The 22,842-nt window shown below is 43.3% G+C and overlaps 1 protein-coding gene across 6 annotated transcripts in view; it reads left to right on the forward strand.

The window, feature by feature from the left end:
• Positions 1 to 22,842, forward strand: part of SIL1 (SIL1 nucleotide exchange factor) — a 50,672-nt gene that overhangs the window by 20,162 nt on the left and 7,668 nt on the right. For all 6 annotated transcript variants that reach the window (XM_032213964.1, XM_032213966.1, XM_032213969.1 and 3 more), the window contains one exon: positions 8,191 to 8,287. In XM_032213964.1, coding sequence (XP_032069855.1) covers positions 8,191 to 8,287 — 97 coding nt within the window. The remainder of the gene's footprint in view (positions 1 to 8,190; positions 8,288 to 22,842) is intronic.

Below are 22,842 nucleotides of genomic sequence, written 5' to 3' on the forward strand. Positions count from 1 at the left end.
GACAAGAAAAGTTATAAAAATGAGGCAAAACTCCCTTAACAAATTTTTCACTTAGCAACATACATTTTATGCCCAATTGTGGTCGTAAGTCGATGACTCCTGTATTTCTCCATGTCATCGTCAAGAGGACTTTTTCCAAGCTTTTTTCTGTCAGATGTCTAAACCATCGTTATAACCCATGGATTACAGAATCCACTTTCACAGGTAAAGGATGGAAACCAAAATGCCTGACTTTAAAGTTTTCATTATACACATCTGTACAGGATCAGGCTATCAGGGGATGTCAGAAATAATTATCTGGGGAATGTGTGTGAAAATTGCTTCTCCCCCTGTGGCTTCTTTTCATTCCTCTCTTACAAGACCTTCGATAGATAATTAGTGACCATACATGCTTTATTATAAAGTAGGGGCCCCCAACCTGTGGGTCCCTAATGGGCCATGAGAGGTTTGCAAACAGGGTCATGGAAATGGCTGGTGAGTGCATGCAAACACACATCCTCACTTGTGCAAGTTTCATTTAAGTGAGTGGTGGGTGCGCATGCCAGCTGCTCGTGCAGAATCATCCCCTCTCCCCCACCCCAGCCTTTCCGTAAAGCCAGAAATATTGGAGGAAATCTGTTATAAAGGACAGCCCTTTATTTCAAAAAGCTGTTCTTTAGATTTATTTTTTCAAAAACTTAACTTTTGTCCTTTATTTTGCTCATTTAACTTTTACTGTACAAACAGTACTACTTAATTGTACTGTCTTTTACTTTCCTGTGAAAAATACCGTGTTTCCCCGAAAATAAGACTGGGTCTTATTTTCTTTTGACCCGCGAAATAAACGCTTGGCCTTATTTTTGGGAAGGTTCTATTATTTTTCAGGTGTAGGAGGCCCCTTAACCTTGGTCCGCAGCCTGTAGATCAGCTGATCCAGAGAGGGCCGGAAGTTCTGCCCCTGTTTCTGGCACATTCTTGCCAGCCCTAGTGTCGCTGGGCCTGCCACTCTTTCTGCAGCCGCCACTAAGAGAAGGGATGCACTAGCTAGCTTTTGTGGCAGCAACCTCCACAAGGCCGTTCCATGTGAATGGCAGGTGCATGTGGGGCGTGTGGGGCATGTTCCCCCTCCCCTCAGGAAATGCCAGAGACCAGCTATGCATTTATTTTAGGGGAGGGCTTATTTTCTGGGGAGGGCTTATTTTAGCGCATGCGCTCAAAAGCCTGATTGGGCTTATTATCCGGGGAGGTCTTATTTTTGAGGAAACAGGTTATGGAAATGGAATTGTCTGTCCAAAATAAATAAAAACCCAACAGTGTTGGGTTTTTAGATATTTTTGTTAGAATTTTCATTTTGTTCCATTCTTCTTGGTTTTCTCTTGAATTTCCCTTTGTAAAGCACAGTTATGATCTTAAACAATTATTTTTATCCTTATGAACTCCTTTCATATTTGGCCTTGATTTTTTCCCCCAAGAAAGTATGGGCCCGGTGTCTACGGTATAATTAATTATGTGAAAAAGGGGATTCCCAGAGAAACTTTATCTTCATGTATATAAATGCATGCTTTTAGGCAATATTTACTCTTCTGTGCATATTTACCAACTTTCCATGGCACACTTTAATTTGGCATAGACCAGGCCCTGAGAAGAGCCAGCAAAAAAACTTAACGGAGGCTGCCAGCCGCCTCGCCAATATTCATTAAAAGCTGCCACTTCGATAGCAGCTGCGAGAACCGAACTGGCATCCACAGCCTCTTCTTCCAATCAACACTGGAGTGTAATCACCATGACAACTGTTGCTGGGGGCGGGCCCTTCTCAGAGAAGAGAATCACGCCTGGCAGGGAACAATAGGAGCTGCCTTGCAAAGAAGTTGCACCTCCCTCCCTCCCTCCCTCCCTCCCTCCCTCCCTCCCTCCCTCCCTCCCTCCCTCTCTCTCTCTCTCTCACACACACACACACACACACACACACACACACACACACACACCACACACACATACCAGGGGGTGGGTGGGAGGGGAGAGTGAGACAAGGTAGCCATGCTGAATTAAGCTGATTGCTCCAGAACGGTCAAGGGGTTGATCAAAAGCAGTAATTGCCATCTCTCTCTTAAAACAGGTCATGAATTGAATGGCACCAGTGATATTTTTTTTGTATACCACTCTTGTAAAAGAAGAGTTCGCCTTTGAGTTGGTGGTGGTGAGGAAACCGAAGGCTTTTGAAGGCAGTAAGGTTTAAGGAAAAGGGCATAAAAATAGAAGAAGAGCTGTGCAAGGTATATTCAAGGACCAATTGAACACAGCAAAACAGTTCATCGTAGGATGAAAGGAAGCTAGAAGGGGAGCAGTTTTCAATTCCATGTTTCCCAGCAATTATACTGAGGAACATAATGTCTTGGATACCAGGTAGTCTTTTCTGTCTGCTTTTGGTAAGCCTTATGCACGCTGCATAGCTGCGTGTAATCAAACCTTTAAAGCCAGCCACCCTTAGCTGCCATTGCTTAGCTGTGGAAGCGGATTCTGTAATCGACTCTGTGCTCTGTGAATAAAGTTATTGCTTTTGTTGATTCTGAATCGTACGCTGTTCAGCTCCATTGAGTGATTTGTGCTTTCCGTAGCATGAAAAAGGAAGGGGGGAAAAAAAATCTCTAGACCATGCATAATTTGATATAGCTCTCTTATTATCCCTCCCGTTTTTTTTTCTATGGGAAAGCGCCCCATAGAGTGAAGCCTTTCTTTGTATTCTAACCGAAGTCAGCATGACTTGTCTGGCTCATCAAAGTTATGTCTAAAGGCACAAGATGCAGCAACCTTCAGGCAGCTCAGCGACTCTGGTTCCTACAAGCCTCCTGTGCTCACCTTCAATTTCTGTAGGGAAAATAGCAAGAGCAATAGCAGTTGGACTTATATACCGCTTCATAGGGCTTTCAGCCCTCTCTAAGCGGTTTACAGAGTCAGCATATTGCCCCCAACAACAATCCGGGTCCTCATTTTACCCACCTCGGAAGGATGGAAGGCTGAGTCAACCCTGAGCCGGTGAAATTTGAACAGCCGAACTGCAGCTAACAGTCAGCTGAAGTAGCCTGCAGTGCTGCACTCTAACCACTGCGCCACCTCGGCTCTAAGCCAGGAAATAAATGTCATGGGTAGATTGGGGTGTTGGGTTTTTTTTTTGGTACTAACTTAATGAGACGTGACCCGTCAAAACCGCGGTCCACTAAAGCGCGCCCGATTAAAGCGCGTACGTGACGTCATCAGCAGCGCGACAAATAAAATTAAAAATAAATTAAAATAAAATAAAATTAAAGCAAGCCGATTCACGTAAAGATTAGGGTTAGGGTTAGGGTTAGGTTAAGGGTTAGGGTTAGGGTTACGTTTAGCATTAGGGTTAGGGTTAGGGTTAGGTTAAGGGTTAGCGTTAGGTTTAGCGTTAGGTTAAGGGTTAGGTTTAGGGTTAGGTTTAGGGTTAGGTTTAGGGTTAGGGTTAGGTTAAGGGTTAGGGTTAGGTTTGGGGGGGTTACGTTTAGATTTACGCGTTAATTTTAAGTTTACCGCTCACAGTGCTGTTTTCGTCGCGCTGTGATGACGTCACGTACGGGCTTTCGTCGAGCGTGCTTTAGTCTACCGCGGTTTTGTGGTGGAACCTAATGAGACTTTGACTCATTCATAATTTTTGAGGGGAATAGCATCGGACTTGTTGCGCTCCAACTTTTATGGAGGGAAGGTCTATTCTTGTTGATAATGAAAGGCCGACCCTAAAATATGATCATAATGTCTTAAATACATCATCATGTTAATGGAACGGAAAAAGGCAGGGAGACGTGGAAAATGAGTTTGGATTTTTTTTTTAAAAAAGTCAACAGATGCAAGTGGGCAAATGAATGCAATAACCTGTGAAACGAAGCTGAGGGAAGAGATTACCTTGCTTAGAGCCGTGCCTGGAATGCAGGAAAAGGCATTTTATTCAAAAATGTTATTGTGATGCCTACAAAGGTTCAGCCAAAATGATCTTTCACGGTCACATTTATCATGTCACTGGTTTCTTTTCTTTTACTGTTTGGGATTATGCTGACCTTTTCTCCAATACCCGTCCGTTGTTTATTATCTTGATATGTCTATGGCACTGCAATATTATCTCTGTGCGCTGGCTGGCACTGCTAGTTGTAGTAAATGGCTTTCCACCCCCACCCCCGCTTCTTATTGTCATTTTCCTCCAAATGAAAATGAGGAGTGCTACCTTTGAAGAGAAGCCAGCATAATTATGGCATCTCACGGCATGCTCAGAGTTGATCTTTATTTCATATCCACTTTTATATCTTGACTGGCATTGGAGGTTTAGGTAAAGTTTTCAAAAATAGTGTCTCTTTAATTCTTAACAATATCATCCTCCAGTCCATCAGTCCATCATGAAACTGTAGCTTCCTCTACAATGTTTCTTTTTTTAAAAAAAATAGTTTTTATTAAACATTATTACCTTTAAAAACAGAAGGAAAAATACAAGAAAAGACAAAACATACATAATAATATAAAGTAAATATACAGCCTTTTGTATCGGCATTCATTAGTTATACATTTTTTTAAGCGTAAAACATACAGATACAAATACAATTTTAAACATACAACCCCCCTCCCCCCCCCCGCGGTGACAGTCATTCACAGCCCAACTTTTTTCTTTCCTTCCTCATTGTTAGGTCTCTAAGCCACATCTTCTCATTACAAAGTTCAGGGATCTATTACAATACCCATGTTCACTTTTAACTTTCCCCATTTTAAGTCCCTGCTGTTCTCCTTGTCGCCCACATATACCATAAGTTCCAGCTAAGATAATGTTCCGTTTCTCCTTTGCCCCTCAGCCAACCCGTCATTCTATCCTTTTCTGCACATTCATAGATCTTTTTAATTATAGCATCTTCCGACGGTATGGTAGTGGATTTCCAAAATTGTGCATAAGTTATTCTTGCGGCCACAATTATATGTAGGCTCAAATGCCATATTGAACTGCTTATGTTTTCTGGTTTAATGCTTAGTAGTACAATGTTTCTATATACTTGGTCCTTTTCCATTCAATCTGCCTGCCCCCCTCCCCAAATACGCTGTATCTCCTCTGAAACTTTCCAAAGGTTTGTCTCACATGTGAAAACTCTGTTTCTTAACTTGGACATCTGCCTTCTTTACCTGTCCAGTTCTGTTTATACAATATTATTCCTCAAATCTGTGCGCAAGGCGTCTCTTCATAGATACCTTTGGAATAGCAAATGCTCTTTTGTAAGAAAGGGGAGATGCATGCAGTCAAAATAATTGTATACTATTTCCGTCAGTCTTTATTCCCATCATTTTCCTTTGCCATTTCCCATATTTACATTCAGATTGTAAACCACATGAAATACAAGTCTGCACTGTGCCAAGCCCATAGAGAGTGCTATATAAATTATAGCAACATCCCACCAACATAACGAAGATGTTTCTGTCTATAGCCGTCTATAGAATACAGGTAATTCTTGTAACAGTTCTACCAGTCGCGAGCAAGATCAAAGTGCTAAAATTGAGCTCAGAGCTAAGATTTTGAAGTTCAGACTGACAAGCCAAACATGTTTTCAGCAGAGATACTAGAGTCATGTTTTCCAGTTTGCCAAGGATGTTGACATTGATCCTGCTAGTGAAGTCCTTGGGCAGATTTAAAGGTAAAAATCACTGATACGTCTGTCTCTACTGCCAAGATAGTCTAGGCTTGGTTGTTGATGGACATGGAAATAACTCCTATTCCTGACTATGAAACGCAAAAGCATCTCTATCATAGAGACCTCTCATCTGTGCCCCACTAATCTTGAAGAATGATTGCAATTTTCATTCTTATTCTTTCCCCCCTTTTTAACCTAACACAGCAAAATCAGGATTTGGTATTACTAATCCCCCATATAGAGTTAAGTTTAGGACGAGCTTATTAAGGCACAGTTAATGCCAGTAGCTGCTCAGGGAATATGGTTTCAGGATAGCAGAATATGAGTTACATGTACATCATTTTATGTGGAAACAGCAAAAGAAGAAAAGGAAGAAATCTGACAATTCTCATATTATAGTGGCCATTTCTCCTGATAATGTCCAGCAGGATGTAATTTTTGATCTTGTGCCATTCTGACCTAGAAGATGAAACTAGACTCTTTGCATTACAATGCCCTGCATACCTAAAAGATCTAAAATCCTATTGAGGCATTACTACGTTTTAAAAAAAAATTAAAGGGACATGCTAAATCTACCAAGTTTTCTTTTCATTTATGCACATTAGACATGTTTGTAAAAATGTTAAATCTGTTTTTAGTAGATGTGTGCATACCCTTCCTGTAGAGATGTACGTGGAACGGAAAATAGATTTTTAAAACCTGAAACACACATTGCCTCCTAGAAGTTCTGATGAACCATTCTGGATGAACCATAACTAGCAGAAAGAAAATTGTTGCCGTGCCATGGTTAGGTGGAGCTTTGCAGCTCAAATTCTATAACCCTATTGTTGGCCAGCTTAATCTTCCTCTTGATGTCTTGATGTCTTCCTTTTATAACGTTCATCTAAACATTTCCATACCTGATCATCTTCCTTAGCATTGGAACTATCTCGAGCTGAAGATAATATCCCACAATGCCCTTCTGGGTGACACTGAATTAATCTCTTTCTTTTAGGCCAACTACCTTCATACGGTTATCACTGGAAGGGTAAAATGAAGAGGGATCCTTATCAGTGGTGGGTTCCTACTGGTTCGGCTGAACCGGTAGTGCTTTGGTGGCCTGGGTCATTGGAACCGGCAGCGAACCATGCTTGCCATGCCCCTGAACTGGTTCTCTGGGTGGCACCATAGGTACCGCCATCTTGTTTTTCGCTTTTGCGCATGCCTAGAACAATTTTTATTGCACTGCACATGCACGCACAGCATGCTCACAAGCAAACCGGCAGGAGCGTCTGCCGGAACCCACTCCTGATCTTTATGTAAGTCAGTTTTTGCTCCTGACCATAGGAGACAAACTAGCCAAAGCCAAACCTCCAAAGAATTCTAGGGAATGTGTAAAACAAAGCGTGGCACGACAAAACTGCGCTCCACTAAAGCGCGCCCGATTAAACCGCGTCGCTGACGTCAGCAGGGCAACAACAGCGACCGCGGAGAAAAAAGGGTGCTTTAAATAGCGCTTTGAAAGCAAGCCGATTCAAGTTAAGGTAAGGGTTAGGTTTAGGGTTAGGTTTAGGGTTAGGTTAAGGGTTAGGGTTAGGTTTAGGGTTAGGTTAAGAGTTAGGGTTAGGTTTAGGGTTAGGTTAAGGGTTAGGATTAGGTTTAGCGTTAGAGTAAGGGTTAGGTTTAGGGTTAGGTTAAGGGTTAGGTTTAGGGTTAGGTTTAGGATTAGGTTTAGGGGGGTTAGGTTTAGGTTTAGGGGTTAATTTTAGCTTTAGCGTTTTCAGCGTGCTTTTTTCTCCGCGCTGTTGTCGCGCTGTGATGACGTCAGCTACGCGGTTTCGTCGAGCGCGCTTTAGTCGAACCCGGTTTTGTGGTGGAACCAAACAAAGATCATATGCCTCCCCTCCCCAGCCCCGGTGCTTGGTAGCTCCCAAGAAGACTTATCTAAACAGCCCTAGGAAGCTGCTAAGGATATAGGGGAGGCGGGGGGGGGGGAGGGTCCCAATCCTGTCTTCCCAGCACCTTCTCTCTCGTGCTTCACCCTTATCTGTTTCATCATTGACTTTTTCCTCCCCAAAAGTAAAATAGTAAAGTAGAAGTAAAAAAAACTGGCAGGAAGAAAATAGCGATTTGAGGCCTATTCAGAACCAAACTACCCTATTTTATTCACTATCTGGACCAAAATTATCTGTTTTGATTCAGTCATCAGCCACAGGAAAGCAACTGTGCGTTGTGCACGGAACAATTTGTGCAGGAATTACTTTGCGTATCCGTAGCTTGCACATCAAATGACATTGTGTTTGCCTCATCTTGTCAAATTGCTCCAGCAGGTGGCGACTTGTGAAGCTAAACCGACATCCAGTACATGCTGTTTTGCAGTAGGTTCTCCCTCCAGGGCTTCATATATTCATTTTCAGCTTTGCAATATATTGTTTTGCTTAAAAAAAAAATCTTTACCTTGACACAATTATTTCGTATGGAAGCCAAATTGCAGTAAGATTTAAAGGATGCTGAGGTGCTTTTGACTGTAATGAGTTTTTATTTTCTCTCTTCCCAGCAACCCCAGAGTGCAAGTTGCAGCAATTCAAGGAGGTGCTTTACAAAAATTGCTGGTTATTTTGGCCACAGATCAGTCCTTCACAGTAAAGAAAAAGGTACCAGGGGGTGGGTGGTGGTGGTGGTGGAGAACATGTAGAATTGAATATTTTACTAGAATGTTTATAGCCTTCTATGTAGGAATGTAAATATCCAAGGCTGAACCAGGAGGACAGCTGGGCAAAAAGTGGTAAGATTAGATTGTTATAATCTAATAATGTTAGATCACTCCTAACCTTTAAAGGTGCTAGCACTAATCAGCAAAGGCCATACCCTTTTGCTCATTAATGCTAGCAGATCTGGGCGGTTCCACCACAAAACCGCGTTCGACTAAAGCGTGCTCGACGAAACCACGTATCTGACGTCATCACAGCGCGACGAAAAAAGCACGCTGTGAGCGCTAAAGCTAAACCTAACCCTAAACCTAACCCTAAACCTAACCCTAAACCTAACCCTAAACCTAACCCTAAACCTAACCCTAAACCTAACCCTTAACCTAACCCTAACCCTTAATCTAACCCTAACCCTAACCCTTACCTTAACTTGAATCGGCTTGCTTTCAAAGCGCTTTTTAAAGCGCCCTTTTTTCTCCGCGGTCGCTGTTGTCGCGCTGCTGATGACGTCAGCGACGCGGTTTAATCGGGCGCGCTTTAGTGGACCGCGGTTTTGTTGTGCCACGGATCTGGGCTGGATGGTTAGTAGATGTCATCAGAAAAAAAAAACCCAATAACCCTTTTTTGCTTCTGTCTCGTGGTCACCTGAATTTTGCAGCCCAGATCTGATAGCCATGTCACCGAACAGCTTTGAAGGTCGAAGTCTTCTTTCTGTGATAATCACCAAAACATCTTGACACTTGATCATCTCACTTAATTTGGAAAACAATTTCTTAGCGAAGGGCTTTAGTTACCAGTATGGCACCAAGGGACTAGGATATAATGGCTTTGAACTTAGGCAATCCTTATTAAGCCCTCTTTTGCTCCTGGAAGATGTGCGGGGTGCACATTTTTAAAACGTATTTGTTTTGTTTGGTTTACATTCTAACCACCTCCGCAGAGCACACTTATAATCTATATTAGACAAAAAAAGAGGCTGGTTGATTTCAACCTCGGTTTATTCATAACTTTATCACAATCGGTGCCCAAAGTTGCATGCAACAGAGAGACGTAACATGACATTAAAAATGCATTTTACCTAGTTATGAAATCCTAACACTTAAGAGATTTTTCTTGTATAAAGCAATGGCAACTGTGTAAGGATTTTGAGACTCTTCTAGAGATGATGATAATGATTTATTAAATCTGTATCCTGCCTGATTCTCTATGCTAATCTGGTCTGATAATAAGAAGCAAAGTCACTCCCAGATAAATGGCATTTTGCTTAGGATGGAGGTGGAGTTAGGGCATATTTTGCAACAAAAAGGACCCATGTGGAATCAAAGAGGCAGCAAAGAAGTTAGAGGCTCAGGTTCCTCCAAGTCACAGGGACAATTTAATTCAGAAAAGAGATACTGTTAAACTTTCCCTCTGATACGGTGAAGGGTGAGGCATTAATGCAAGCCAGAGAAGGAATCATACCGTATATTATACAATTGTAAATACATCGTTTGCTGATGTTTCCTGTTTATATTCAGGCTACTAGGTCACCTTAAACTACCTGGAGAGTAGGTACACCTGCTGCCAAAGGATGGCATTAAATCACGTTGGGTTCATGGCCAGCAGAACTTGCACAAGAAGCTGCACTTATTCTGGACTAGCTGAATACCTGTGCTCTGCTACGAAACTATGTGATCGGGCTTGATATATCGACACAGCTTGAAAATGAATGAGTAGTTACAATCGGACTCTCCTCTCCCCTTCTCTCCCTCAGGCTTGCCCCATAGAATCCTCTCCTTTCATATCCCCCTTCTCTTCCTCAAGCTGGCCTCATTGATCCTCTCCTATCTCCTTCTCTCCCTCAGGCTTGCCTCACAGAGGCCTCTCCTCTCCCCTTCCCTCCCTCACTCTAACTCCCTACCATCAGAGCATTTTTCAGGTGGGGAGGGGGAGTAGAATGTCTAAACTCCCAGCCTGCAGGCCGGATGAAGCACACACTGGCCATTCCCATGCTCAAGTGGCAGTTGGAACAGAATTCATTTCAGTTGGGGAGGGGGAGTAGAACATCTAACTCCTTAGCATCAGACTGTGTTAATAATAATATAAGAAATACTAATGATCTGATGGTCGTTTCGAAAAATCCTTTCTTAAAGAGCACCTAGAAACCAAGACCAACATAATCTGCCAAATTTCAAGTTTGTAGGCTTTACGGTTCTGGAGATTTCATTATGATGCATGCGTGGTATTTCACTTTTATATATATAGGTTCTAGTTTTCCAAGAAAAAGAAGATTGTCAGTACAGGGTAGTCCTCAACTTAACAACAGTTCATTTAGTGATCGTTCTAAGTTACAACAGCACTGAAAAAAGGGACCTATGACTGTTGTTGGCACTTGCGACCTTTGTAACATCCCCATGGTCAAGTAATCAAAATTCAGATGCTTGGCAACGGATTCATATTTATGAAGTTGTAGTATCCCAAGGGCATGTGATAATTTTGTGCAACCCTCTGACAGCAGAGTAAATGGAACCAGATGAATTTAACAACTATGTTGCTAACTGAACCACTGTAGTGATTTGCTTAACAACCGTGGCAAGAAAGGTTGTAAAACGGGACAAAATTCGCTTAACAAATGTCTCAGCTGGAGAAATGTTGGACTCAATTGTGGTCATAAGCAGAGGACTACCAGTTAGTTTGTAGAAGCTAGGGAACTGCTGGAAAAGTGAAGGTAGAACCCAAAATAGAATTGACATAAAGGGATTGTAGACTCCAATGCAGTGTTTCTCAACCTTGGCAACTTGAAGATGTCCGGACTTGCCCTGCTGAAAATGCAGCAGGCACAAAGAATAATAGGCTTAGGCGCCTGGATTGGATAGTATCTAAGGGTTTTAAGTTATTATATGGACACATCTGAAATCTGTATAGTATCTGAGTGATGGATTTAGCTTTAAAAAGTTTTATGGCAATTGATAGATATTTGCCCCCTTCAATAGGAAAAAAAGACCAATATGGCTTTACTGCTGTTATCAGGAATAGATTTAGTTGTTCATACCAGATTCCAGAGGATTAAAATAATATGCCAAGGCTTTTGAAGGATGAAACCAGACCTGTATTATTATTATTATTTTTTGTATCTGCCACGGATGTTTATAGCCTCTAAATCCCTTTGAAGAGGCCCCAGGGATGACGTCTGAAGACCAGCCTGAGTCAAAGAGAGTCAGGATAAAGAAGCTGTGCTAATTCTCTATTATTCACTTTACGAGGATAAAATTCTGTTTTGAGTTGAGGCGATGACAATTGAATTCATATCAGCATTGAGGAGAGGGAGAGCCAGAATACAGCACTGCTAATCGTATAAAGAGAAAGCTGTGCTTCTCGTCTTAGTGCTGTAAGGATGGGGCGGATTGAAGGAAGTTAAGCTGGGTAACGGTTGCCTTGAACAAATCGGTTTTTCAACGCATGTAAACATCCTAGCACGGCCCACCCTTCCACTGGATTCCCTTTTGATTTGGGAAGATCCCAACCTGCCATAATAAGGTCCAGGTAGTCCTCGACTTACAACAGTTCATCAGTGACCATTCCAAGTTACAGCGGCACTGAAAAAATGACTTAGGACAGTTTTTCACATTTGCTACCTTTGCAGCCTCCCCGTGGTCACGTGGTTAAAATTCAGACACTTGGCAACCAGTTCATATTTATGACCATTGCAGTGTCCCAGAGTCACGTGGTCCCTCTTTTGCGGCCTTCTGGCGAGCAAAGTCAAAATCTGGGAAGCCGGATTCACTTAACCACCGGATTCCTAACTTATCCGTCAAGAGCCGAGATGGCGCAGTGGTTAAATGCAGCACTGCAGGCTACTTCAGCTGTCTGCAGTTCTGCAGTTCGGCTGTTCAAATCTCACCGGCTCAGGGTTGACTCAGCCTTCCATCCTTCCAAGGTGGGTAAAATGAGGACCCGGATTGTTGTTGGGGGCAATATGCTGACTCTGTAAACCGCTTAGAGAGGGCTGAAAGCCCTATGAAGCGGTATATAAGTCTAACTGCTATTGCTATTGCTACTTAATCACTGAGACAAGAAAAGTTATAAAATGGGGCAACACCGACTTAACAAATGTGTCATTTAACAACCGAAATCTTGGGCTAGCTTGTGGTCATTGGTCCAGGACTACCTGTAAAACAAGTCATCTCCGTGAAGAAAAAGAAATAGAAATCGTGTATCCAGGAAGAAATGAATAAATAGAAAGCAGTGTCTTTTATTGAGCAGATTGAAGTTTTGCATTAAGGGGAATTAAAAAGGTAAAGGTTCCCCTCGAACATATGTGCTAGTCGTTCCCAACTCTAAGAAACGGTGCTCATCTCTGTTTCAAAGCCGAAGAGTCAGCGCTGTCCGAAGACATCTCCATGGTCATGTGGCCGGCAGGACTAAATGCCGAAGGCGCACGGAGCGCTGTTACCTTCCCACCAAAGGTGATCCCTATTTTTTCAACTTGCATTTTTACATGCTTTTGAACTGCTAGGTTGGCAGAAGCTGGGACAAGTAACCAGAGCTCACTCCGTTATGCGGTGCTAGCGATTCGAACCTTTCTGATTGACAAGCTCGGCGTCTTAGCCACTGAGCCACCACATCCCACTAAAGGGTATTAAGTTTCCTCAAAAATCATCATGAGGGATTAGAACAGTGGTAGTCAACCTGGTCCCTACCGCCTACTAGTGGGCGTTCCAGCTTTCATGGTGGGCGGGTAGGGGTTTTGTCCGATACTGAAGCACTTTCCTTTTTTTAAAATTTAATTGACTTTTGGAAAAAAATTTCATAGCATTATTTAAAAACATTTTCATTAGGTTTTCATAAAACCACCATTACTGTGGAACCGGTGGGCGGTTAGAAAATTTTACTACTAACAGAGATACAAAAGTGGGCGGTAGGTATAAAAAGGTTGACTACCCCTGGATTAGAAAGACCCAGTCTGCCCAGTGGGAAGGTCTCCCGTGCTTCATCCAAGAATGCAAGCTAACACAGATATTGCTGAAAGCCACATTCCCCAACCCCTCCTCCCCGTTCTTCCGACTGACATTTAGCCATTGTGCATTTGCAATGCTTCCGGACTGGCCCTGCGCCTATGGATTCACACATCACTGGGCAGCAGAGCACAGGAATTGTGAATTCGATTGTGCTGAACATTTGAAAGTCATCCGGTTACCTGGTCCTGAAGTAGAATCGGGGAAACCATGACTGTGTGCCCCGTACTTCGTGTACCAAGAGGAGAGGAAGATGGGGTGGGGTCTGAATGACACGGGAAAAGTCTGGGAGGCAATCCTATGTGTAGGGCAAAAATGAGAGAACAATCTGTTTTCAGGGTTACGAGAGCTGCACACACACACACACACACACACGCAGGTGATGTGATCACATTTTGGGCATTTGGTGACTGACTCACCTTTATGGCCATTTGCAGCATGCTACAATCGTGTAATTACAATTTGCAATTCCCCCTCCCTTTTTCTTCTCTCTTTATTTTTGCCAGTTTCTAGCATGAACTTCCCAGTTAGCAGCATAACAATGCCCATTGGGAAAAAGGAATTTGCTTAAGAGGTGCCACTTTTATTTTAACAGTGTGGCGTTTGCTTAAACCATCATCAGAATGATATGGTGGTAACTTTGAATCTGGTTGCACAATGTTTCAATGAAAAGGACTAGGAGTGACATGATAGCAGTGTTCCAATGTCTCATTGAAGAGGGAGTCAAGCTATTCTCCAAAGTACCTAAAGGTAGAACACGAAGCAATGGGTGGAAACTAATCAAGGAGAGAAGCAACTTAGAACTGAGGAGAAATTTCCTGACAGTTAGAACAATTAAATCAGTGGAACAGCTTGCCTCCAGAAGTTGTGAATGCCCCAACACTGGAAGTCTTTAAGAAGATGTTGGATATCCATTTGTCTGAAGTGGAGTAGAGTTTCCTGCCTAAGCAGGAGGGTTGGACTAGAAGACCTCCAAGGTCCCTTCCAACTCTGTTATTCTATTCTAAGTTACAGCGGCATCGATTTATGATTGTAATTCCAGGGTCAATTACAGTCACAAGTCGAGGATTATATGTATTAGGATAATAAAGATTCAAAAAGGTAGGGTTGGAAAACAAGTCTATGTTGATAAAGACAAATGCCTTATGACTGTTCCAACATTCCTGGTCTGTTGCCCAGCTAGATCAGCCCCATTTTCCTGGAATGAGGGTAAAGAATATATAATGTCTGAACTATTTCTGCACCAGTTGTGGCTTAGGATTGGCTTGGGGAATTGCCCAAAATTCTCCTAAAGTTCCCAAGATACCTGCGAGACCACCTACTGCCACCGATAACCTCCCACCATCCAGTGCGATCCCACAGAGTTGGCCTCCTCAGGGTGCCTTCGACCAGACAGTGTTGGTTCCACCACAAAACCGTGTTCGACTAAAGCGCGCTCGATGAAACCGCGTAGCTGATGTCATCACAGCGCGACGAAAAAAGCACGCTGTAAACGCTAAAGCTAAAATTAACCCCTAAACCTAAACCTAACCCCCCTAAACCTAACCCTAAACCTAACCCTTAACCTAACGCTAAACCTAATCCTAACCCTTAACCTAACCCTAACCCTTAACCTAACCGTAAACCTAACCCTAACCCTAAACCTAACCCTTACCTTAACTTGAATCGGCTTGCTTTCAAAGCGCTATTTAAAGCGCCCTTTTTTCTCCGCGGTCGCTGTTGTCGCCCTGCTGATGACGTCAGCGACGCGGTTTAATCGGGCGCGCTTTAGTGGAGCGCAGTTTTGTCGTGCCACGGACAGTGTCGGCTAGCGACCCCCAGGGGGAGAGCCTTCTCTGTGGGAGCGCCTTCCCTCTGGAATTAGCTGCCCCCGGAGCTTCGTATAATCCCCGACCTCCAGTCCTTCCGACGTGCCCTAAAAAATTGGCTTTTCCAGCAAGCCGGCCTGGCCTGAACAAAAGAAAACAAATTATTGATTATTGTTAATTTTAATTGAATTTTTTTTTTAAAAAAATGTTGTTGTTAATCTTAATTGGGTTTGTTTTTTGGCTATTCTATTTAATTTTTTAAAACTTTTGTAATATGTGTTTTTTTAATGTTGTACGCCGCCCTGAGTCCTTGGGAGAGAAGGGCGGCATATAAATCCAATAAATCAAACCAAAAAGAAAACCCTGAATCCAGTCTATAGAATGGCAGGGCAGACTGTCTAACATCCTAATGGCGAGCCTGAATATCCACACCTTAACAAAAACAGAAGTAGATGAGTGGCTGAGACGCTTGCTTCCTACCTATGGCAGTGACCCAAGATTTGAAGTTCTCCCCAGGAGCGAAGACCTGAAAAAGGCTCCTGGCTGATTGATTGGGATAGAAGTTGGGGCCTTATTGGCTTGTCAGTTGTCCGCTCACCACCTGGCCTACATGCTCCAGTGATTCTTCCTCAGTGCGCAGCTTTGCCATTCTTTTTTGGCTACGAGTGCTTCAAGGTCTCCTACAGATCCTAGTCTGATAAATTAGGTCACTGCTTTTATGTGAGTTCGTAAAGCCACGTGGCCTGCTCTAATCAGGATCATGCTGTCAACCTTTTAACAAGGCTGCCTCTGAATATCCTTGCCTTAAGCCGTGTTTGAAGCGCCGAGTTTCTCATGGATGTTTGTGCACCCCAGGAAAAGGGACGAGACGGATGGCTATGTTTGTGCGCGAGCAAAATGCTTCCTGAGGGAGAATTCCTTCCTTACGAAAGGCAGGCCGTTAGAGTACTCTGCGCTTGGCAGAAAATGTTTACGGCACGGTCCTGGGTGCTTTGCTAAGCAAACTGGTAATCTTACAAAATGTTCAGCCTTTGTGCTAGAGGGAAGAAAGGTGGGATGGAGAATTTGTCTCCTTTCATCTGCTCATTGCTCACTTGGCTTCAAGTGGGCCAGTCAATTTTGTGTGTGTGTGTGTGTGTGTGTGTGTGTGTGTGTGTGTGTGTGTGAAGGTTATCTCGTCTTGCATCCCAGTGATTTTATGGATCACCCTTGAGCACACAGGCTCTGTGAGGCTTCTGTGCTTAGCAATAGCGCTTAGACTTATATACTGTCCCATAGTACTTTATTTTATTTATTTATTTATTTACTTGACTTATATACTGCTTCATAGGGCTTTCAGCCCTCTCTAAGCGGTTTACAGATTTTTAGCAAATTGAGTCAGCAACTTGCCCCCACAGTCTGGGTCCTCATTTCACCCACCTCGGAAGGATGGAAGGCTGAGTCAACCTTGAGCCGGTGAGATTTGAACCGCTGAACTGCAGAAGTGCAGTCAGCTGAAGTGGCCTGCAGTACTGCACCCTAAGCACTGCGCCACCTCGGCTCTACAGCAGGGATCCTCAACCTGTGGGCCATGGCCCATAACCGGGCCACGGCCTATTCACAACTGGGCTGTGTAAGTGGCTGCTAGTGCGCATAGTGCACAGCCCCACTCGCATGAAAGTCGTGGATGCTTATGGCCCCACTCACATGAGCGTCATGGGCACTCTTAGCCCCACTCACGCGAGCAGCGGGTGCTCGTGCACATATGGACCTGCCCCTTCCCACAAAACCATCACCTCTTCCCCCTCCCTCCCCCCGCTCTGGGCCGCCAACCGGGAAAAGTTGGGGAAGTCTGCTTTACAGCACTCTCTGAGTAGTTTACAAATGTCAGCATGTTGCCCCCAACAATCTGGATCCTCGTTTTACTGACCTCGGAAAGGTGGAAGGCTGAGTCAACTTTGAACCAGTCAGGATCAAACTCCAAGCTGTAGGCAGTCCGCAATCCTGCATTCTAACCGCTGCGCCATAGATATGGATACATTTCTGGCACACTAATCACAGAGCCACTGATGCCCCAAAAGTTAAGAAACAAAAGTTGCAGATGTCAGATTTACTGGATTGTAATTTTTATAATAAGCCAAAGTGTGATTTATCTGATTTTGTTAGCCCTTTAGGCAGATCAGGTCAAGAAATGGGCATGGCAAAGATTCCAGGAATGCTTTTTATTGTAGTAAAATTGAATAACAGAATCGCGAAAACCTCTGGTAGCAGAGTGTTCTTGCCAGTGGCTTTGGGCCTGTTCCCACACATTTGGGCTGGTTGATTGCATTTTCTTCCTGTCTCCTCGTATAAAGAAACTACAGTTATGTAGGAAGAAGATTCATTAGCCAAGAATTTGCTTTCTCATTCCGTTGTGCCCCATGAAGATGGGGGGTTGGTTGGTTGCTTTTAATTGGCTCAGTGCTCCTAGTTTACGTTCTCCAGGCCACTTCTGTATTGACAGCCCTCTCACTACTACTATAATTTTTAGCGCTAAGGAGAATTTGTATCCACCCTGGTAACTCGAGCAACACCAGATCTGGATAAGGAAGCACCATTGGGAGTTCTGGAGAAGTCCCAATTGGTCTATTATTTGGCTGTGGCCTGGCATATTGTGGTTTGTTAAACATGTCACATGACCAGGCTTCAAATGCTGCTACTTATATCCAGTGGTGGGTTTCAAAAATTGTTTGAACCTACTCTGTGGGTGTGGCCTCCTTTGTGGGAGTGGCAGCCCATGTGACCGGATGGGAGTGGCTTGCTACCCATGTGACCAGATATGAAGATGCCGACGACACTTGTCAGAACCACCTTAAATTACCTCACACACAGCACTGGCATGCATAAGAATAGGATGTAAACTTGTTTTTTAAAAGGCATCTTTGGTTTGCGTTAAAACAACTTCAACACACGCAATGTTCTGATTGCACCACAAACGCAGTAGTCATCCTTACCTTTCACAGAGGCACTGAGTTTATAAATATGAGCATGATAGCGTAGAATAATCATATCCAAGGACCAGTGGTGGGTTTCAAAATTTTTTGGAACCTCTTCTGTAGGTGTGGCCTGCTTTCCGGGTCCACTGGTGGAACCTCTTCTAACCGGTTCGGTAGATTTGACGAACCGGTTCTACCGAATAGGTGCGAACTGGTAGGAACCCACCTCTGCTTATATCCCTCTAGCTACAAGCACTCCTCCAGTCCTGTTTCTCGCTGCTTTTTTCCATAAATGAGACTCCTGCATATGAATGAAATGAAAGATGGAAAGAGGGCCTCACTTGGTGATTTTGGTTGTGTGTGTGTGATAATTTCACAGATAATTAAAGACAATCCCATTAAAAATTACTCCTCACCACCCCTCTTTTTTAATGTGTCCCAGCTCCCATTGCAGAATAGCCAAAGGTGGCTCTAACCATTACAGTTTTTTATAAATACGTCAAACTTTTGCATAGCTTCTGGGCAGAATCTGAGGTGATGTATAGACTGCCTTTAATACTTTCCATTTCAGCCACGCCAGGCTAACAAAGTAGATGAGAGACATGATATTTCCAAATCCAGCTTTTGCATAACGTATTTGATGTATAAATACATAAATTTCTTTTCCAGCACTTTTCTGAATAGGAGGATTGGCACTAGCAGAAGGTGTTTGCATTAGCATAAGAAAGAGATACCCATTAGCATAGGTATCTCTTTCTTATTAGCATGAGAAAGAGATACCCACATCCCTATTCAGGCACTGTGAAAATTGTAGTATTCCAGTATTTGAGGGGCTTCTACAAAGACGAGGGAGGGTCAACCTATTTTCCAAAGCAGCAAAAGGTAAGACGAGAAGCAATGGGTGGAAACTAACCAAGGAGAGGAGCAACTTAGAACTAAGGAGAAATTTCCTAACAGTGAGAGCAATCAACCAATAGAACAGCTTGCCTTCAGAAATTGTGGGTGCTCCATCACTGGAGTCTTCCAAAAAGAGACTGGACAACAATTATTTGAAATGGTAGAGGGTCTCCTGCTTGAGCAGGGGGTTGGACTAGAAAATTAACAGAGTTGGAAGGGACCTTGTAGGTCATCCAGTCCAATATCCCCTCCCCCTTTCCAAGCAGGAAAGCCTACACCATTTCTGACAAATGGCAGTCCAGTCTCTTCTTGATAGCTTCCAATCTCCCAATCTCAACGTCTGAAGGCAAGCTGTTCCATTGGTTGATTGTTCTTGCTCTTAGAAAATTTCTCCTTATTTCCAGGTTGAATCTCTCGTTCAGTTTCCATCCATTATTCCTTGTCTGGTTTTCAGGTGCTTTGGAAAATAGCTTGACCTCTTCTTCTCTGTGGCAGCCCCTCAAATATTGGAACAGTGCTATCATGTCTCCCCTGGTCCATCTCTTCACTAGACTAGCCATGCCCAATTCCTGCAACTGTTCATTGTATGTTTTAGCCTCCAGTCTCCTAAGACCTCCAAGGTCCCTTCCAACTCTATATATTATGTTCTATATTCTATGAAGACATACTCACATATTTTCACAGGCTGGTGGTGCTGGAAAGTCTTATGGCATTACAGACAGCATGCCTTTGTTATAAAAGCCGACACATCACCTAAATTACAAGAAGGAATAGACTGGAGTAACTGAGCTCCTGAGAAGGAGCAAAGTACACACAAGGAAGATGTACTAAAAGAGAGGATGGGTTCTTGTGAGCTGTGAAACCAAACCCAAGCAGTTGTGTTGAATCAGCCACGGTTGGCTGCATTCAAACATAATGCTAACCCTTCAAGCATTGTTCACAAACCATAATGGTGAAGTTCACACTACCAACTAAACCAAAGGCTGTGAAGGAATTGGAAGTGACCCTAGGGAAGGCATGAGAGAGCTGTTAAGAAAAGAAGGAGTGAGTTGTTAAGAGGGGTTGCATGGTCCGTCATCTGTCTGCAAGAGAAAGAAACTCAGAATGATTTTTTTAGTATAAAATGGGAGAGAGAGGAATTTGGATAGGTTTACGAGATCTCTGTTATTCAGTTTTACTACAATAAAAAGCATTGCCATGCCCGTTTCTTGACCTGCTGTATCCAAAGGGCTAACAAAAATCAGACAAATCACACTTTGGCTTATTATAAAAATTACAAACCAGTAAATCTGACATCTGCAACTCTTAACTTGTGGGGGCATCAGTGACTTTGTGATTAGCGTGCCAGAAATGTATCCATATCTGTGCGATTTCTCCCTGCAGACAGCACCTTATAATGGCATCTTAATGACATTCTGTTTAGTGTGCCTTACAGGGAAATGTCAAAGCCACCGCAATAACGAATGCTAATGTCTAATTAATGAGATGATTGTTAAACTCAAGCAAAAGGGCTGCATGCACTACTACTATTTCCATTCCCAGATGTTTGCGCTTGAGTCAATTCTGTGATGGGAATCAAACCTTGAAAGGGCTCATCCCCGCTTGGGAGTTTGGATCACTCTGAGAGTTGGTTTCTTTCGTACTTCTGTGGCAAATTCCCCATGGATGCAATCTGTTGCCTTTCCCCGAGACCTCTCTCTCTCTCTGGGGTCTTGCAAACGAGGATCTCTGTGCAGATATTATTCTGCTGGCTTCCCAGTCGGGAGAAAAATAAATTGAAACCACTGAAATAATGAGAGCAAAATAATTCTGCCCTCAAGAATTGTGTATATTTATCTTAAAGCGCAAATTAAAAGCCTCAGCTTGGGTGCTGGTAGCAGTATTTTATTTCAGTCAAGGACCAGCAAAATGCAGCTATTCCGTTATAAGAAATAAAATTTAAATCACTTTTTATTTATCACACACATATGGCCACCCATCTCGCCACAAATCAAATCACTAGCACAGTTGCTACGATTGTAATACCTGTATCGTTAAGATTATAGCGTTAAGCGTATGAAGCTAAAAGTAAGTACAGTTGAGATTTATGTAATGTGAGTAAAGCTAGAGAATAATAGCTAAAGATAAAAATAGAAACAACTAACAGGAATTGTAAAACTACAACAGCACTAAAATCTGCAGGTAAACTATATTTCATATTAATATTGAAACTATATTAGTATAATCATGTGGTATAAAATAAAACAGTATAGAAATGAATCACAACAACTTCAAAGGCTAAAGAGCTAGAAATAAGCAATTAGATGAAAATTTATGGGCACAGTTCTCGTTAATCTGATAGCTCTAATAACTATGGGGAATGAATTGTATCGGTATAGTAATGGGTTATATACATAATGAAATAAGCACCTAAACTTTCTCATTAGCTGTGTTTATTTCTGGGTGGGGTTTACACATGTAACAGGTTTGGTGGGTTTAAAGCAGGGGTGTCACACTGGCAGCCCGCAGGCCAGCTGCATCATACATAAACCACGCCCACCTCAGCTTTGCAAAGGGGAGAAATGTCACAATATGTCACTGACATACCCGTGATCTAAAGAGATAATGCCATGACAATCAACTGGTAAACAGCATGAATAGCCACAGTAGATTATTTTCAGCAGCATCTACCCTGTTTTCCTAAAAATAAGACCTAACCGGAAAACAAGTACTTGCATGATTTTTCAGGATGCTCGTAAAATAAGCCCTACCCTCAAAATAAGCCCCACTTATGATTGTCAGCCAGATGGATGCATTTAGTACCGCATTTCCCCCAAAATAAGAACCAGAAAATAAGCCCTAATACATCTTTTGGAGAAAACAAATAATATAAGACCCAATCTTATTTTTAGGGAAATACTGTAGATAACCTTCACTTCAGGGGCTACCAGTGGTGGGTTCTGGAGCCCATTCCAACTGGTACGGTTGGAACGGGCCCGGCCTCATCCACATGGATGTGTGCGGTGCGCATGTGTTGTAGCTGCCAGGGACGCTTCCGCAAGCCTCCGTGACGCTCCAGCTGCTCGTTGTAGCGTCACGCAGGTGCTGTATGCGCAGAAGTGCCGAAGGCTTTAAAGGACAGGTAAGGAGCTCAGGCGGGTGGACGGGCCCTCCGGAGCACCGTACCGGTATCTGGTACTCTGGGCAGGCTCCGGTACACCCATACCGGGGCATACAGTCTACAATCCACCACTGGGGGCTACCTTCCAATAAGTATTTTCTCTGAAGGAAGCAGAGCTGATTTTCCTTATTTTACTCACTGTTTCATGAGATACATCATGGGGGAATCTTCAGGAGCAACTTTTCAGGGGCCACAGATAAGAAAAGAAAAAGATGGGTTAAAATTATATTCTTCATATTTCTTTGGAGTTACCGTCTTGCAAACAACAGTTCTGCTCACAGAAGTTGGATCCCGGCCCTTTTTGTTCTGCTGTGGATTCATTACACTTCTGTCCAGGCGTCATAAAACATAATTGTCTGCTCCCTTGAAATAGAGGGTCCTGTCCCCAAGTCACCATGAGGCCATAACCACTTTGGTGATCGTATAAAACAGTGGTGGGTTGCAGGCGGTACTCCCAAGTATAGGTGCACCGGAGCCTGACCGGAGCACAGGGTACCGTTCTGGTACGGTGTTCTAGAGGGCCCACCCGCCTGCCCAAGCTCCTTACCTGTCCTTTAAGCCTTTGGCGCTTCTGCTCACACACATGGCACGTACGGCGCCTGCGCGATGCTCCACCGAGCAGCTGGAGCATCGTGGAGTATGATGCATGCTTGCGCTGCACGCTTCCATGTGGGTGATGCCGGGCCCA

The sequence above is a fragment of the Thamnophis elegans genome, chromosome 3, assembly GCF_009769535.1.
Source record: "Thamnophis elegans isolate rThaEle1 chromosome 3, rThaEle1.pri, whole genome shotgun sequence".
NCBI lineage: Eukaryota > Metazoa > Chordata > Lepidosauria > Squamata > Colubridae > Thamnophis > Thamnophis elegans.